Genomic DNA, 20,781 nt, shown 5'->3' on the forward strand with positions numbered 1-20,781 from the left:
CAAACAAGTATGTAAGCATATCCCGGTCAAAGGTGCCAACAGCATTTGTGAAGTGTTGTTTTAAGTCATCAATATCAACAGGAAGGGGCAGTTCAAAAACTTTGTCTTTTACGTAACCCCCATAAAAAGCAGTTGCAAGGGGTAAAGTCTGGACTACATGGCGGCCAATGCTTAAGCACCATGTTTTCCTCACTTGCATGGCTAATCCATCATCTTGGAAGGTGTTAATTCAGATAATTTCTCACCTGAAGTACCACTAACAAAGTTGTCACTATCTTCCTCGAACTGTGGCATTAGCCATTCGCCATTCACCTAACATATCCAGATGAATTACTCCAGTTACTGTCACTTCATGAAAAATGAACAAACTGTACACCACTTCATGAGTTGCAGCATAAAACAAGTTCACTTTATGGGAATTATGTATATGTTGTAAACTTTCTCTTGGGATTTCTGAACCCTATATTCTTACATTATGATATTACTAATGTGAAATGTACACTCATCACTGAAAATTAGGCAGTGAAAAAAACCATTGTCATTTTGAACACATTTCTGAAATTGCACACAAAAATGTTTACGTAAGACTTTATCGCCGACATTTAAACTTTGTACTAACTGTAATTTATAAGGCATCATAATCAAACATTTTCACAGAATTTTCCATACAGTTGGTTGAGGAATTTGGTGTTCTAAATTTGCTGATCTAGTTGATTTGCCTGGGCTACATTGATACAAAACCTGAACATGATCAATTTGTTCTGAAACAGGAGGTCTTCCAGCACTTTTCTTTTTACACAGACAGTGTGTTTTGAAACTGTTTATTACTAATAAATAGAAGAAAATCAACAAGATTGATTTTCTTGTTGATGATGATTTACCCCATATTTTGTTGTGAAACGTCGATGCACAATAGTAACCGAATTTGTTTTAGCTAATTCAAGCACACAAAAAGCTTTCTCCTCTACTGCAGTAGCGGCCATCTTACCAGACTGGTAAGATGACACATCAATCAATGACATTAGAAACAGAGCAGACATACCAACATAAACTTTAAAAAAATTGCTGTAAAACCTTGTCATTTACTGTATCCACAAACACCAGTTTAATTTTTTATAAGCTATTGAAAGTGTATATTTCATTTGTAATTATCCTTTATTTGCTCTAAAGAATAATTAATTATAAGAATGACTGTACAGAACATATTATACCAATTTTTTAAAAGGTTATTGTTTACTTATGGCAGGATGTAAAATAAAAATAAAAAAAAAAAAAAAAAACTGTTGATGGTGAAACAATTAGCAGTAGCAGTTACTGTAGTAGAAACATTAGCTGATAGGCTGGTTATTTATTTGAAATGTTAAGATTTACTCATAAATTCCTTCAATAAAGATGTAGTTTAGTTTTACTTATACCAGATTAATATTTTGATGTCAGAAGGTCTCAAGCCCCATGAATTCCTCCTGAGAGTATTAGTAATATAAGCACATCCTTAAATAGCAACCATTGTACACATTTAATAATTGTCTTCTAATTTATATTGAATGCTATCCCAGAATTAACTTTCATTTTATATTTTAAGAAAAAAAAATTAAGGTATTTTATAACATTCAATCCCCTCCTGTACTGACTGTTTTATGAAAATAGTTATGAAGCTTTTCATTTAATACTTTAATTTAGTAAATTTGTAATAAAAAAAGAAGAACATTTTAAAATATTTTTATAAGTATACTGATCAATGTTAATTAGATTGTATATAATAAAATAAAAATTATGAATTTCAAAATTTTTAGAGCTTCCATGTAAATATGTTTATTGTTCTAATAGAACTTATTATTGTGTAAATTAGTTTTAAAATTAGTTTCAAATTGTGCAACAAAAATTATTTGATGTAAATATATTCAAATAAATATAAATAAAATAAAAAATTATTATATGACAGTGAAGTGTTTAGTATATGAGGTCTGTTCAAAAAAATAACTGAATGTTTTTAATTACGCGCCAATGGCGATATTTAGTGACATGCAGTTGGTAGTATTGGGTGACACATAACCTCCTCTGCAACCTCTCTATGTTCTTGGATTGTTGATATCTTGTTTAGTTTTCATTTTATTGTTATTTGGGTGCAACATGTTTAAATGTTTGTAGCAATTTTTGTAATTTGCGATTTTTTGATGATTGAACTTTTGTCTCAATGTCGTAGCTGTAAACCCAGCTTTCATCTCTTGTTATGATCCTTTGCATGAATGTTTCATTGTCATCAACTTGTTGAAGGAGTTGCTGGGAATTGTCCACTCAGGTACAAACTTTGCTGCAACTCAATGCATGTTCAATTTTTCAGTCAAAATGTCATAGCATGATCCAATCGGATTGCTAATCCTTTCTGCAAGTTCTCTGATAGTGAATCGGTGATTTGCATGCACTAGATCACTGATTTTCTGAATGTGTGTGTCATCAGTTGAAGTCTAAGGCCTTCTTGGTCGAGGGTCATCTTCAATTGACTGACAACCACTTACAAATCGTGAAAACCATTCACAGCATTGCGTACGATTCAGAGCATCATCTCCATAAGCTTGTTTCAAAACTTTAAAAGTTTCTGTGAAAGTTTTTCCCAGTTTCACACAAAATTTTACGTTGTATCATTGCTCCTGAAAAACACATTACAAAAATTGCTACTATCAAACATGTTGCACTCAAATAACAATAAAATAAAACAATCCAAGAACATGTGGTTTCAAAGGAGGTTATGTGGAACACAATGCTGCTAGCCACACATCAGTAAATATCTCCGTTGGTGCATAATTAAAAACATTCAGTTATTTTTTGAACAGACCTCGTAATTTGTTTTACATAACAAATACAATATTTTTTTGTGATAAATTGGAGTTGTAATTTCTATAAAAAAAGATGTCATAGAATAAAAGTTTTATTTATATGTTGAAAGTACATATTGTAGTTTAACTTTTAATTTTAATTACATTAATGAATACAAAAAAATATATAACTTTGTTGTCTGTATTAATTTGCAACTTTTGTATTAATAATACTGTAGCTTTTGTATGAATAACAGATTTTGTTGCTGTGAATTTACACTTAAAAATAATAATTTAATATCATTGTAAAAATCTATTCATTAAATTGTTGGTTTAATACTTATTCTAAATTTATTTTTATGTACGTATAAATGAAACATAACATGTTAAAATTGAGATCTGTGTATTTCAGTTGTTTATAATTTACATTATTGCAGTGTTTCATTGAAATAGTAAATAATTTGAAAACTGATATAAATATTTAAGTGCACATCAATACATCTATGTTTATCTTATTAATAAAACAGATTAGTACATCATATTTATACTTGTTTATCATATTGTATGTAAAATTTTGTTTATTCATTAATGTTATATGACATCAGTTTATATAACATCTATTGTAAACGTAAAAACTAACAGATGAATTTTTTATTTGAGTAAAACTGTTTGATCACAATGCTTAATATAAAAAAATGCATAATAATAATTCCTAATTTTTTGCGTTTATGTTTTCATCATTAACCCTTTGCAAGTAGTTAGATTAATATCTACTAGACCTCAATTTATGGAAAGAAATCTGTAAAAATCTATTTAATTAAAATTTGTTCATAACATAGTGTCTCTATCTTCCAGTTTTTACAAAAACAATTTAAGAAAGTTACATGATATGCAAAGACTGTGATAGATAATTTTTTCATCTGAAAATAGATACCTATATTTCTGTAAAAGTCTTTATAGTTTTTTAAATGTTATAAGGAGTACTTCTCTGTAAGTAATTACAGTAACTGAAGTTATATGTTGTTATGTATCCCAGAGAAATAATAATTGAAACAAACTTTGGAAGGTTTACCAAAACACTTCATCCACAATGAATGTCAGCAGAAACTTTGTTATTTCCTATTGCGTTTATATTTGTATAAATAAAAATTTATTTCTGTTTATATGGCTACTGAATGTATTAATAAAATGTATTTAAGACATGATTCCTTGTAGTTATTCTGTTCCTTTTTTCTTAATAGAGCCCAACTGTTTAATCTTATATACAGAGTGGTTCTAAAATGGTGGGGCTGGCTATACTTTCTCAGATTCTGTTTGTAAAACTAAACAAAAAATATCCTTATGAAAAATGGCAATTTCTCCTTTGTTTGCCATTTTGTCATTTTTATATAAAAGTGTATATCTCAAGTTCGGATAGAGGAATCACAATAATATTTGGTAAGCACCTTGCTAATAAAGTTTTAAAATTAGCAAAAAATCAGGACTTAAATACCTTTGCAAATTACAAAATGGCAACCATGTTTATTTTTCAATCCATTATATCTCCATAAATATTAGTTTTATCAAAATGTATGTTTTTGCTAAAATAATTTGCCTTTTATTTTGAACAAAATTACACTCTATTTTTAAATTTTTTTAACAAATAGCCAAGTTATGGCAGAAAATTAGTATAATTTTATGTCTGTTTTCATGTCCTCCACTTTGCATTCAATCTGATTAAATATTAATTGTTTTTATTTATTGTTAATTGTAGTATTGTAAAAATTAGTAACAAGTTAAGTAATAAGTTACAACTACCTATGATAATCTTATGTTAATTGTTGAACTTAAGCTGTGCTTTTTTTTAAAAATAAACATTTAACAATTGTTAAAAGTTATAAGAGATGTTTAAAATGTCCACGATTAGAAATTACAGTCTCCAGTCTTTTTCTGAGAGATTGTCTTTTAACCGTTTTTTTTGAGAGTATTCCTAATAATTTCTTGAAGTTCATTTCGGATCCTTTGATAAAGATCCTCAATGGTGAGTATTGGAGTTGAATAAACAATATGTTTCAAATGGTAGATGACAAAGAGGGTTTAAGTCAGGTGATCAGGCAGACCAGAGTACTGGCCCTCTGCGGCATATCCATTTTTCATGGAAAGTTTCATGAAGAAAATCTGATACCAACTGAATGAAATGTGCTGGAGCTCCATCGTGATGAAACCACATATTTTCTCTTAATTGTAGAGGTAGGTCTTCCAACAAATGTGGAAGATTTTTGGTCAAATGAGCAATATAATTTTCTCCATTTAAACGATTTGGTAGAATGACAGGACCCAAAAGATGTTCATTAGAAATACCTGCCCATATGTTCAGGGAAAATATTTGTTGAGGTTACTTTGGAAGGTACCATGAGGATTCTTATTGCTCCAGATATGCTGGTTGTGATAGTTTTGAACACCATGCATGTTGAAATAAGCTTCATCTGTGAACAGAATCCTTACTGAAAGTAAAGGATCTTTAATTAATGTTCTTCGAAACCATTTACAGGAAGCCAATCTTTGTGGAAAATCATCAGCAGTCAGCCCCTGTATGCGTTGTAAGTGATAAAGGTAAAGGCAGTTATCATTTAAAATTCGCCAGTCACGTGGCCCACAATTTCTTGTACTGACAGAGAATGTGTACTTTTAGCAGGAGATTCTTCTACACGATTTAGAACGCTTTCTTCTAATTCATAAGTCCTAGTACTCCTTGGTTTACCATGGTCATGATTCCCTGGTGTAAATTAACTTTTTCCCTAAGCTGTATGTAGAGTCTTCCAAATATTCAGGTTTTCATTTGGCGCATGTCTATTAGGAACCATACAGTCTGTTTTCATAATGTATTTTTGCTTCTGCCCTGTTGCAGTTTGTTAAACTATACATTGAATGCATGTCACACATTTCCACAAAAAGAATATTCAAACTCCATGATGATAAAAGAACAAAACTTAAAAAATAAACCAATGACACTGAACGTTAAACACTCACAAGTAATCAATGAGTTTAAGTTACTTTAAAATCGTATGGTTTTATTTTTCAATAATATACAATACAATTTTACATTGTTAACATGATCAGCAGTAATAGTTGCTGTGTAAAATTATTCAAATGTGAAAAATTAATATCAGTTGTTTTATTATTATTTAATATTAAATTTTATTGTGAGAAGATTATTAATTTGATACTATTTTACAATACTAGAATTAACAGTAAATAAAAAAATTAATATTTATAATAGTCATCCAAAGAGGTTTAAAAGTTAAATAAATTCCTCAAAAGTAATCATGAAATTTTTCATTTTACTTCATAATGCTCCAGTATTCTTTGGATAATTCAAAACATTTTTACATTTAGCACACGTTATTATTAACATGAGAAACATTATTTGTTAGAAAATGGTTTTGTTTTTGAGAAAATACTTACATATAATGAATCAATATATTGTGAACAAAAGATTATTTTTAATATTTATTTTTAAAAAATTACCATTCTACACACATCACAAAAAAATTTCTTAGAAGATCCTATATATTTTACGTAGAAATTTATTTTTTTTAATGTGTATAGTTTAAAAAAGACTGATAAAAGAAGTCTTTAAACATTTTATTTATCTAATTACTTCTGTTTAACAAATTACAATAAGTAAAAAAAAATTTTATTACTAAAAAATGTTGTTTTTAGCTGGTATTATTCTTCTTTAGTAATTAATTTGTGTTAATAAAATTTGTTTAGATGTTCTGCCTACCACATTACTGTTTTCATGTTAAATATTGTAAAAAATAAAAACATAATTAAACGTACAGTGCTGCGTACAAAAAAAAATTAAAAATATTACATTTATTGATTCGGTCTTCCAAATATTAACAAAATATAAATTTATTTATATCTAGAACCATTATATATTTACACTTTTCATTTCAAATTTGTGTATAAATAATGAATCAAAAATTATTATTTTTGTAATATGAGACCTGTTTATTTTCTGAAAACATTTTCTCAAAATACACATACTATTTCATAGTCTTATTTATATTATAGATGGTTGTACTTCTGTCAAAACAGCATTTGACTAAGGTAAAAATAATACTACTCAGGTTTATTTGTCATCTTAAGAGTACAATTATATAAATAATATGAAGATTATCAGAATTAAAGATGTATTTTTATCAGTAATGTTATTAAATAGAGTTTTCAAATCATAGACATAATTTCACAGCACTTACTAAAAAGAAGTTAATATGATGTTAACTAAAAAAAATTTCACAGTATAAAAACATTGTTAATTTCTTAAACATTTATTTTTATGTCATTTTAATAATCTGTGAAGAAAAATATTAGTATATGTGTGTAATATATCTTTCTTTAAACTGGAAAAATAATTTTCACCTATTTGTGATATTATTTTATTTTATTTTGTAATTACATTATAATTATTGATTATGTTAAAAATTTATGTAGAAGTAAGTTAAGCAATCTTGTAAATTTTATATACATATGAACAAATTTAATTAGATTTTATGTTGATTACATAAGGAATAGCAGTTGTATTCATAGTTTACAATTACATACTTTTACAATAATAATGTACTCAAATATTTTTATTTTATATAAGACTCATTAAAAAAATTTAAAAAAATGTATATAATTCCTATAAATGATAAAAATGTACTTTTTTATTTCTTTAAATTATAATCCATAATGTAATGTAATTAATATTATATAATTTCAGAGTAGATGGACTAAATTGTATTCAACAGAAAGTATTTTGACATCACCAGCTCAGAAGAATGAGTGTAGGTGATGTCAATCTATATATATTTACCATCTATATACCTTGCACATTGTCACGCGCCTGTCTATCTAATCATAGAACATGCTAACTAGTGCATCTCTCTAAATTTTTGTGTGATAAAAATATGTACTGCCCCTTCCTATCCAGTCAGAAAAACGTATATTTTATCAGTCACAGAGAAACCAAACACCACAGAGGGAATATGCCAATAGTTAACCAGTCCAAATCCATTTATGATTCAATAAATATATGGGTGTTATATATGTATATAAAACACACTATTATATATATATATATATATATATATATATATAATATAGTGTTTTACTATATATATATATATATATAGTAAGATTCTATTTATTATATGAAATGATATACAAGGTTCGAACAAAAAATACATGGAAATTTAGTTTTTCTCAAAACATCTTTATTTATTCATCAATATTAACTTTGTCACCTTCAAAGAACTTCTTTTCAGTATAATACATTTGTGCCAACAATTTTTCCAGTCCTTAAAACACCTCACAACCTCACAAATGCAATCTCCGGTATGGTGTTTAGCTCTTTTACCATTATGTGTTTATCTCTTCAATGTTGGCAAAACGCCATGGAGAGTAGGAAGTCACAAGGGGCCATATCTGGCAAATGCAGAGGCTGAGCCATTGTAATGGTGTTGTTTGTTTTGCCACAAATCCAGCATTTTTTCACATTGTTTCATGCAAACAGCATAGTACTTCCAAGTAGTAATCTTTATCTGCTCTTTGATAGTGATTTTTAATAATTTTCTTCACTTTTGTGTTTGACTCAAAGCATGCTTGCCTAAGCATTTGGTGAGTTTCCATGATTTCTTGCCAAGCTCAGCAGAATTTGATGCAAATTCACACCATTATAGTCAGAAAACCAAAATCACAGATTTACAACAAGATGCCTTTCATCCAACTGATTAACAAAGAGTGCAGCTTGCACTTACTAGCATCACAAAGGTGTAATACTCACTCAGGCATTCTCTCACTACATTGAAATTTTAGAACAGTACTTCATAGACACATTCAGAACCCACCACCAAACTGTTATAATTGTTTAGAATTTGATTTGTTATGTAATACAGAATTATTTTTTTTAAATCTTTAAGCAATAACAGATTTAACAAAGTTTGGAAGTTGACAATAATATAAATTTGGTTGCTACTAGTGTCTGCTGACTAACTTTGAACTTTGCTAGGATTATCAGATATTGAAGAATACGTTAACGTTTTCTGACTTAATATAAAAGTTAAACCAAAACTTTTAACTAATTTCATGATTGTTTTAGTTTTAAACTACAAAATAGAATCCATAAAATGAAAAATTTGAATTATAGTTGTACCAACTAAAAGGTTATTAAGTATAATTTTGGTCGTTTTCCAAATGATTGTATGTTTTAGTAATATTTGTTTGATACTGAATGATTTGGGTATTTTGGTTAGTTATTTAGTCATTTCACTGGCAGCCTGCTGATTTAGATATTATTAAAGTACAGGAAAAGATGAAACTTTAAAAAAGATTTTTACATTTAACTAAAAATCACATACCATCAATTTTTAATTAAAAAATTCTCCATGGGACCCCAAAATTGTATGACGGATCTTCTCTATTAGTATATTGTAATAACAAAATACAGCAGTATACATTTGAAAAAATTGCTACACGACTGATGTTCCTTTCTTGCATTATAGACTTAAAAACAGGTGCCTAATGTCACTTAGGAAAACAATAAGCTAAATAAAAAAACAAATTTTCATGAAATTCATATTTTTATTAGAATTGTCATTAATTTATTTCTTGCATTTTATCTTTAATAAATTTTTGGAATATTCTCCACTGCAGTAATTTATCTATAATATGAGTTAAATAGTTGCTGCTGCTTGTGTCTTATTACTTTTACTTTCTGCATTCAGAATAGTCTTTCTTTGCACTTCTAATTTTTAATTTTTCTGACTCTAATGGTGTGAATTTGCATCAAATTCTTCTGAAATTAGCAAGAAAGCATAGAAACTTACCAAATGCTTAGGCAAGCATGCCTTGGACCAAACACAAAAGTGAAGAAAATGATTAAAATCACTATCAAAGAACAAATAAGGATTACTACCTGGAAGTACTATGCTGTATGCGTGAAAAATTTGAAGAAAATGCCTGATTTGTAGCAAAAAAACAACACCATTATGATGCCTCAGCCTTTGCATTTGCCAGATATGGCTCCTTGTTTGTGACTTCTTCCTATTCCCCATGAAAAAAAAACCATGAAGAATGACATTTTTCAACATTGAAGAGATAAAGTCAGAATCGCTAAAGGAGCTATACAACATACTGGAAATTGCATTCAAGAGGTGCTTTGAAGATTGGAAAAAGTGTTGGTACAAATGTATTTTATTGAAAAGGAGTACTTTGAAGTTGACAAAATATTGATGAATAAATAAAGATTTTTTTGAGAAAAACTAAATTTCCACAATTTTTTGTTCAAACTCCACTGCTGAAGTAACAACCATGAACGAGGGAACATATAAAAATATAATCCCCTGTTAATTAACATGGGTGGGTGCATGGTAACTTAATACTATTAAACAGTTATTATACAAAATATCCTAGTATTACTGATGAGTAACATAAAAATATTTTTTTATACTAAAATTTCAAAATTAAGAAAAAAATCTTATTTACATATAAATAAATGAAATTCAACCTTACCAACAAGTCGTCCATAGTCTCTTTTCTAGTACTTTCGGTCATTCAACCATCCTCAGGAAAAGTTATTCTTCAGTTTATTACATTAAAATTAAATTATGTAAAAAGTAGCAATAGTTTTATGCAATTTTAATTTCAAATTGAAGATAGAATATAACCAAAATAAAATGGCAATGTACTTCTGAACTTAGAATAAACCAAAACAAAACAACAATGTACTTCAATTTGAAATTAAAACTGCATAAAACTATTGCTACTTTTACATAATTTAATTTTAATGATATAAATTGAAGAATAACTTTTCCTGAGGATGGTCAAGTGACCAAAAGTACTAGAATTATCCCTTTTCTTTAAAAATTTGAAAATGTAATTTATGTTTTAAATTTACCTAAAATGAAATCTAAAAGTCAATATTTTTATGAAAATAAATTCTTAATTAGGTAAATTTATTATTAATAATAATAATAATAGGTAATAATAACTGAAGGTAGTTAATATAAACTGTAATAAGAACCCTCTCATGAATACAGAAATGAAAATAAACTAAGAAAAACTTAAAAGCCTGGTCAAATCCAAATGTAATTTGCCCCTGAATTTAGGTCAAAACTAACATGCTCTATTAATAATGTTATCACAAGTATTAATATAATAACATTAACAAAAAGTATTTGAAACATTTAAACAAAGATGCAGAAAATTCAGGGTTTTTTTAATTATATTATCTAAAATCACCCACAAAAACTAATCTACATAAATTTTAATCTTATTTTAAGTAAATTTGTTGGAAAATTCTTTAATTAGGTCAATAATTTATTAAAAATAGCAATAAAAGGATAATAAGGTTTTTTCTCATGCTTAAATATAACACTATGATGTAAAAGTAGTTCTACTGCTTGGTTTGATAGAGGTGGATTTTGTTATTTTTTTAGGAATAAAGTCTACTTTTATTTTTAAAAGATAGCAAATTATTAATACGGATAAATAAGAATTTTTAATTTACTAAATAATTGTTTACCCAATTCATATGTTGTGCTAAACAATGACCTACCTGATAGCCCTTTATTGAATCTTAATACTCATTTTTCCTTTTTAAAGAGCCGCAGGAATAATTTGAGTCTTCAAAATGAAATGATAAACAGATTGATTTTGTGGAAAGAGAAATTATATTGAATTGGCTTAATGTTTATTAACTTGTACATATTAAAACTGTGTCCATTAATTTCCAAATTTCACTAAATTTAGTATTATTTATTAAATCTTTACTTTGGATGATTACTTTGTAATTAGTTAAAAATTTTTATTTTGCATTTCAGTACCAAGATATGCTCTAATAACCATGAAATAAAATTTGTACAAATCTACAATTTTTTTTTACACTAACTAAGAAAGTTTCTTTTGAATAGTGAAAAGAATTCTTGTAATAATATACTAACTCTCATTACTATGCATACATAAATACACAATGTTTTTTTTTCTTTTTGAATTTAAATACAATTGAAAAAGTTTTTTGCTTCATATTAAAAGTTGTAATATTTACAATTCAAAACTTTGCTTTAAATTAAAGGAGTGACATTTTTTGAATTATCTCTAAAAATGATCTCTAAGAAATAGAGGTCATTTCCTTTGCTATTATCTTCCTTCAGGCAATAACAAAAATTACTGTAGAATACACCTTTAGTAAATAAAACATAAATCGGTACAATATATGTGGAGAAATGTGCATTAACAAATACATATAACCAAAAACATTAAGAATATTTGAAGTTAATAAATAAACCCAACGAGTTGGTCTAGTAGGGCCGCAAATCAGCTGATTTTGAGGTTGGGAGTTCCAACATTCAAATCCTAGTAAAGGCAGTTACTTCTATACGGATTTGAATACTAGATTGTGGATAATGATGTTCTTTGCTGGTTGGATTTCAATTAACCACACATCTCAGAAATGGTCGACACTTGACTGTACAAGACTACATTTCACTTACACTCACACATATCATCCTCTGAAGTAATACCTGGCGGTGATTTCCAGAGGCTAAACAGGAAAAAAAAGGTTAATAGCTAAAAATAACACAAAACAAAAACTGAGAATTAAGGGGGCACTTCTTTCTTGATATATTATTTCTTACATATTGTGTATATTTACATGTAAATGTAAATATACTTTATAATGTACTAGAAATAATATATTTATTATGTATATTTACATAACTATATTTCTTCTTATTATATAGTATACTTATACATTGTGTGATGTTGCCATATAATCAGGATGTTCAAGCCAAACAACTCAATCTTCAGGTAGCGTGTGTAACCTATCGGAAGCCAAGGTTGCAAACTTGGTTGAAAACTGGTAACATTTTTTTAAGCTGACTATACAAACTACAGCTTTCTTTGAACAAATACTGTGAAATTACCCTAAATAGAAACATAAATCAACAATAGTTTTGAAGATTTATTAAATGAGTTTAAAGCTCTATGAACTAATTACTTGTAATTATCATATCTCCTCTCTTTAATTGCTTCACATAAAAAGAATAAAATTACTGAAACTTATAAGTGAAGGAAACTCATAATTTAGGTCTTGAGTTTTCCTATTCCTCAGCATATTTACTGTGGTATGTTAAAGTTTGAACAAAATTTAAGTTGATCAAGTAATTGTTCAGAATTATTACACACATATGCATTTATTTAAATAACTATACTACTTTCATTCTATTTGCTTGAACATCTTTCTTTGGACATGAAAACAACTTTCTAGGTTACTAAATTCTTAGAAAAATGTTGTAGGAGATAGACTAAAACCAGTAAGCATCAGATAAAACAATTTAGATATAAATATTTAAAATAAATTTACATATACGTATATATTAATACTTATATGTTCACAGAAATAAGCTTTAAATATTAATGCATGCACGTATCAAAATTTCACTAAAAATGTATAATCAATAAAAATAAAAAATTATTAACAATTACTTCAAAAGTAAGCTGTGATGAGTGATCCAAGAACTCAATATTATTAGAAATGGTTAGGCAAATGTACTGCATAAGGGGTCTGTTAATTCATGAAATAAAAATGCTCCTCCTGTTAACAAGAAGTAATCAAGAGGAACTGCTGTGGGGGTTACAATAGATCAGGTGAAATGTCTCTTGCCAGCCTCCGTGGCAAAAAAACAAAAAAAGTCTGTTTTAAGGTGGAGGGAACCACCTTTTCACTCTATTTTGCTGCATAACAGTAACCCATATGTCGCTATGCAGCTAGAACAAAGTTCAATGTCATCCTTTGAAGCATTTCATAACAGTGGTCTTGGATGCTGATAAATGAACTCATGTTAGTATGACTTTCTGGTAGAATTGACCAACTGCAATACAGAAGACTTTGCCCAATTCAACAGTGACAGTAGGTGTTAACTAGTATTTAGTAGTGAGATCTAACCTCCCTGCCTGTACAATTTATCATCTTTTGATAATAATATTTATAGTGGCAACCACTATAAATATTACTGTAGTATTAGTATATTTATTATATTGGTATATTTGTATGGTAACCACTATAAATATTATGGACACTGGAGCCAAGTTATTGGATGAAAATATTATCGACCAACTTAGAAGACAAAGAGTGAAGTGAATAAAAATCAGTATTAAGTAAAGTAAGGTATGAAACGAAAAAGTAAGTACTGATTTTGATGAGAATAAACATTTACTGTTACTGTCAAGTTAACACTTAGTGGATTAAGAGAGTACTGGTAATAATCAGTAATTACTTGTTGCAACATAAGTAAACACTGATTGAATGACATCATCGTATACATGTATTCATTATCGAACAAGTTAAATCATGCCTGTTACAATTTTTTATATTTAAACAATTGTTAAACATTCATACAGTTTCGGATCTTGGTAGCGTTTTGTGTGTAACATCTAGCCATGGAAGCGTGCAGTGATGAAATTTTTGAGCGTGATGATGAAACTCAGTTTGAGGAGCCTATTTCTGGTATAAAAAATGAACACAGTAGATAATGTCTTATAAAAACAATAGAGTAGTTTTAAGCAGATCAATGACGCCGAAAATAGTATCAGCTAAAGAAAAAGCATGGAATTTAATATTGTTTGAGTATGAGAAAAAACTGGACAAATAGCAACTACAGAGAAACTTAAGAAAATTGTTAATAATATAAAAACAGAGCTGAAAAAAAAGGCTGATAAAACTACTACAGGCAACAGAAAAATCATTTTGCGTGACTGGGAAAATGAATTAATTGAAATGATGAAGTTCCAAGATAACCCACTAACCCTTAAAGTTCCTGGTGAAGTATGTGTTGTCTTTTGATGTACAAAGATTTTGTACATCAAAAGACTTAGACTTTGATGTCTCTGCTGGATCAAGTAGCAACGATTCTTCCACTTCTGGACAGGACTCTTCAAAAAATATCAGAAAGAGAAAACCTCAAGATTTCGAGACTGAAGAAAGTTTGAAGTTAACTACGCCAGAGCTGCAGAGGATGGTGCTACTAAAAAAACTTAAGTTGATCAAACTACAGATGAAAAAAGAAGAACATATAATGACATTTTTGAATGAGTCGGAGAAAAAGCAAGAGCCATCAGTAGAACAGGAACTCTGTCAATCTTATTCTATAGTTTATTGGCCGAATGAAATTTGTAATTTTTCAATAAATAAATAAATAGACTAATAAAACTTTTGTATACCTTCCCTATTCTTTTCTTTTAAAATTATAAATAAAGTAAATAGGTAATAAATAAGAAAGAAAAAATAAACAAAAACGTGTTAAAAAAATAAAAAAATAATGCATGTGACTTTGAGGCTGAGCATTTGTTAGAGCACAGTTAAAAAATTATGTGCTTGCAAACTCCACTCACAGGTAGCATGCACATTCAAAGTTGTAAGGCAAGGTAAGGTCATGCGTAATCCCCAACAATTGACCTAACCCACCCGGGTTAGTTCAGACAAGTGCCAAAATCCAGTTGTAACCACAACTTGATTTTTTTGTGTGTGTGCATAAAGTGCATTTTTTAATTGTAATCGTTTATTTTATTATTGTTATTTTTTTCCTTTTTTAGGGGGTAGGGATTTAAGGAATAAAATAAGGTTAAGTTATCTTTACATTTTAATTATCAGCTGCAAGTGTGAGTATGTCAGCAATTTCTTTTCATTTTTCTTACCCTCTCCGTCTCAGAGTTATCTTCTTCTTCATATTCTAGTGCTTCCTCTGTTAATTTATTTTCTATAAGTTCAGTTTCATAATTATCATTTAAATGCTTTGCGAAATTATGAAGCACTACACAAGCAACAACAACTTTGGGAACATTTTCTAACTTAATTTGTACAAGATTTCCAAGTATAGGGAATCTATTTTTTAACTGTCCGAACATTCTATTATAACTCGTTCTTTGTAATGATGACTGTTATATACTTTTTCTTCTCTACTTGTTGCGGAAGTGAATGGTATGAGCATCCACAGCGAAATCCTATACACGCTCTCAGCCAAGACACACACTGATCCCATATATGCAGATAGAACTTTACAGACTGAACTTTTTCTCCATATCCTACTGTCATGTGTACTTCCAGGCCATGATGCATCTACACTTGTGAATCTTTCTGTAGTGTCGCAGGTTGCCTGTACAATAATGCTTGTATAACCTTTCCTATTTATATAGGAATCTCCTAATTTTGATGGTTTTGTAATTTGTACATGAGTGCAATCCAAAGCATTTTAAAGCGCAATAACCACTTTTCTTGCGCTTCATTAACTTCTTCCATAGTTTCAGGAAAATAAATCCACAGCCCATTAATTAACTTTATTTAGGATGTAATTAAATTTTTTTCCAACAGTCGTCCTGTAAACACCAAAGTCTTCAGCAATACCTGACTGATAGCCAGGATTACTGAGATGTCGCAAGAATATTTCCATCTTCAAATCCACCTCTTGTTTCATTACTTTCATCTAAAAATGTCTGTGCTAAAACCACTAGAGATTGTTTTTCTAAGCGAAGTAACTGTTTGTACTTACTTAAGACTGATTTCTCGTCACTTTTTGTACACTTTACACTCACACGTTTTCATAAAAGCTGCCATATCTGTATAAAACAGAGTTTTAAGTCCGCACAGGACCAACCTGAAATATGAGCAAGTAAATACTGAAAAATATCTATAAGTTTTATTCTCACAATTTCAAGTAAGTACTGAATACTGCAAGTATCCACTGGTTATTATAAGTGAATACTGGAGTTGCAAGTAAGTACTGGCAGAAGTCAAGTACAGTCAACACTATCAGTAAATACTTATTTTTTATTCTCATTTTCTTCAGTGATTACTCGAAAAACAGCAAGTAAAAGGTTTTACATATTTTTATTCATTATAGCCAATAGTGACCTTAAATACTATCTCTTTTTCTGATGATCAAATTCTAATTTCTGACTTTGAATAGAACTTGCAAAAATCTATTTCCTTCTTTCAATATGTTTGTAGAAATTGTAATTTAATAATATCTTCCCCAAAGACTAAAGTTATGGTATTCTAAAAAAAATATCCTTTGAGATTGAAGGTTAATGATTTAATTATAGAGCAGGTCAGGCTGCCAAATCAGTTTTAATTGAGAGATTGGTGTTTACAAAAAGTTTCCTGTTTTCAGTGTACATGCAGAATAATTACAAGGACAATGGTAAATAGGGTCACATAGATACCCAGATAAGATTTTATAATGTCATGGCAGTTCCAACTCTCTTGTTTGGTAGTGAAACATAGAGTCTTACAAAGAAAATTAAACAAAAGTTGGAAACAGCTGAAATATAGTTTTTACAGAAAGTAACAGACTGTAGAAGAGAGGAGAATAGTAGAAATGTACACATTTGGAATTAGTTAAATGAAGTTTGTATCAATGACAAAGTTAATTTCTGTTACAGCAAGCGGAGAGATCAATTTCAAAGACTGAACAACAGTAGAATCCTAAAAATAATCTTGGAGTATAAGTCCAAAGGAAGAAGATGCAAAGGAAGACTGTGGTGACATTGGGGATAGTTTTGGAGTAGTTATTCTAGATTTGGAACAAGTTTATATAAATCTAACCCTTGAAGAGGGTTATCAAGAGTGGAATCAGTGATGAAAGATGTTTAAAACTTAACTTTTCAGATGCACAGAGCCAGTTTTATAAATAATGTATTTTACTGATTAAAATGTTTTCAGTCACTTTATCAAAAGCAAGTCATTTTATATTAATTAAAATCAACTTATAGGTTAATTAAAAACAAAGAGATTAACTTTTTCAGATCTTTATTCTATAACAAATTCTTTTTGTTGTTATTGTGTAAATAATATAATACTGCAATTATCACATTATTTTTCACTTCGTACGCTGTACTTTTTCAATTTAGAATTACTTTTTACTGTTTTTGTTATATCTGATTTGGTTTGTGATGGTTTTTTATGTACAATATGATTGCTAGGCTGAGTAGCATTACATGCCGGAAGTAGAAGCAATAATTTTGCTGACTTAAACGACTCATTATCTAATTCAAAATTATTAGATACAATTTCTTGGGGAATTTTCAATGTTGGTACACCATTTCTCTTTCTTATTTTAGTTTTACTTAGTTTAATTTTGCTTTTTTCTTTTCTATTAAATTTGTTATATTTTGTAGGAGTATTTGAGTTTGTAGTAGTAGTTGATGTTGCAGCATTTTTTTTAGTACCTTCATCATCATCATCATCATCATCATCATCATCATCATCATCATTATTATTATTATTATTATTATTATTATTATTATTTTTTGCATGACAATAATTTTGTATTAAGCATGTCCGTATCTCTTCTATTTGTTCTTTACATTTATTATGTTTTTTTTCAAGGGCTAAACGTCTATTTCGTTCTGTATTTAAGTTGCTAGATACTTTACGTAACAAAACTTTAGTTCTTTCTAATTCAGATGTAATGCTACTGGGTTTGTCTTTGTTTTTGATAATAACATTACCATGATAACTTTTATCTTGATATTGTATGTTACGTGGACTAAATTTTTTTAATAAATTTGAATTTGTACAGCTTTTTGTTTTTATTGCTGGTGATACTGACATTTGTTGGGTGTTGTAACTATTTGGAGATGACATTAAAGAATTTGAGGAATCGATCCATCCATAACTATCATCGTTATCATTGCTGGTGTTTTTTTTTAGTCTATCAAGAATGGTTTTAATTATATCATTTGAAATATCATTTTTTCTAACGTCTATTATTTTAATATTTGGATTAATTTTTAACAATAATAATGCATCTTCAGTAGATGAATTTGTTAAATTGCAGTTTTGAAAATCTATTGCTTTTATCCACAAATCATCTAGTAATTCATAACATATTATTTTAAATCCTTCATCCCCAATTCCCCTGTTATTATTTAAGGTTATCCTACGGAGGCCGGGAAGAATATCTGGATTTGGTAAACGATATCTCAATGACTGTTTCCAGGATTCACTATATCGAGCAAATTTTTGGCTTTTAATTACAGCCGATATTTCTTTTGCACCATTATATGTAATTCCAGAACCTGTTAGATCAATTTTTTGTAAACCAGTGTGTCTACATATAATTCTACACAAAGTAGCAATATTTTCTTCGCTAAGGCTGCAATAAGACAAAGTCAAATTTTGAAGATTTCTTTGTTTATTTATGCTGTTGTTCAGAATCTTAGCATAATTGTCATTGAGTGGAAGTGCTTCTAGAAATAAAGTACTTAATAATTCTGAATTTATGACACAAACTGCTATGGCATCTATAATAGCAAATAGCAATGGTTCTTTAAGGAAAACAGGTTCATTGACAACAATATTCTGTATTAATCTTGATTTCTTAGGAAATGTCTCTCGATTCAAAAATGTGCTATAAATAATAATTGAATGTAAATTATTCTGATTACATTTTAATGCATTTAATAACACAAGCCAATCATCTTTATCTAAACGATCAGCATTTATTTTTAAATGTTGATTTTGTAGCAAATGTACTTTTGATTTAACTTTTTTTTCTATAGAGTACCAATAGTCTTTGAAGTTTTTTGGTGCTGATTTATTCATTCTGAAATGAGAAAAGATTTGGTTGTATCATACTTAAATAAGACTTAAAAATAGTTTGGTTAATAAAAGTATGAATTATTATGTCCTTGTAACAAACAGTTACAAGACTAATTTTATTTTTTTTAAATTAGCAAGTTTAATTTTTTGCATAATTGTATAAGGTAGATAACATATTTATTTCTGTCTTTGTAATTTCAGAATACCTCCACCAATCTTTATAAAATAGTTAACAAAATATTTATCTCAGTCATGTATACAGGAATTCAAATGAACAGTATGCATCCACACAGCTTTCTGCCACATCAGTGGTCATCTGGATAAACCTAACTGTGCTTTCTCTTCCATAGCAGAATTCTGACTCCCGGTCTACTGTTGAGCATTGTAGTATATTTTCCAAGCCTTACAGAATGCATAGCAAGGTGTTGCAAGTTTGGGTACTAATTTATTCATGTATTTCTCTGATGCATTGATCACATACTTCTGTGTGTAATCAATAAGGTGGGACATAAATATAATAATCATTAGGAGTATCAGTGGTAGGTCATTGTTTATGATATAATTGCTGAGAAAAACACATGATTAATAGCTGAGAAAAACACTATTATCAGCCACTAGTTTCTGCCAATATGAGAGCGAGGTTTAAAAACATACATATTTGATAGATGGGAGGCAAACTCCCCATGTGTCAGGTTGTTTAATAACCTAATTGATCTCTTGAAAAAGTCCTATGTATTGTTCTCTACAAATGAGTCAAGGCTTATATTTGGCTAGCCATGGAGCTTTTGGTTTTGCATTTTTAAGTGTATAGGAATTCATCAATCTTGCACTCTGCTGTTTACTATCTCTCCATTTTTCCTTGCTTTCAATACCCAGGAAGTTTTATGCTTTTCTCCCTTAGGTCTAGAACCTTATGTAAGGTTAGATTTATATGTTCACAAAAAGCCTCCAAAAATCAGGTTGGAAAGGCTTTTGATCCAATTAAGTGTTAAAGAGGTTATCTCAGAGGCTGGTGAAAACTGTCCATACTGGAATAAATTACTTAAAAATTCTGTACTACTTGTCCATTTTTCCTCTCAGTTTGATAATTAACATTTAAATATTAATACTTTTGATGTTTCTTACTTTTAAAAACCAGAATGCATCATAGTCTGGTCACTCATTATATGGCAGTACTCAAGTGGCACTCTTATCTCTTACTTGGAGGCATAATTAAATACATTACTGCAGAATGAGATCAAGATTTAAATTGGACTCTGTCCAACACTTTCCTGCCTTGTCAGAAAGAGGATACTCTACTAAAATTAAATTACATATCTCTTCCAGATTTCCTTAAGGAAGAAA

The 20,781-nt window shown here is 28.8% G+C and overlaps 1 protein-coding gene across 1 annotated transcript; it reads right to left on the bottom strand.

The window, feature by feature from the left end:
• Positions 1-845: 845 nt before the first annotated feature.
• LOC142326565 (centrosomal protein of 78 kDa-like) lies at positions 846-19,753 on the bottom strand. The gene is made up of 3 exons (XM_075369145.1): positions 19,698-19,753; positions 18,414-19,246; positions 846-1,051 (listed from the first exon to the last, which is right to left on the bottom strand). The coding sequence occupies exons 1-3, from the start codon at positions 19,751-19,753 to the stop codon at positions 846-848; spliced, it is 1,095 nt and encodes a 364-aa protein (XP_075225260.1).
• Positions 19,754-20,781: the final 1,028 nt, after the last annotated feature.

This window comes from Lycorma delicatula, chromosome 6, assembly GCF_047948215.1.
Source record: "Lycorma delicatula isolate Av1 chromosome 6, ASM4794821v1, whole genome shotgun sequence".
Classification (NCBI taxonomy): Eukaryota; Metazoa; Arthropoda; class Insecta; order Hemiptera; family Fulgoridae; genus Lycorma; species Lycorma delicatula.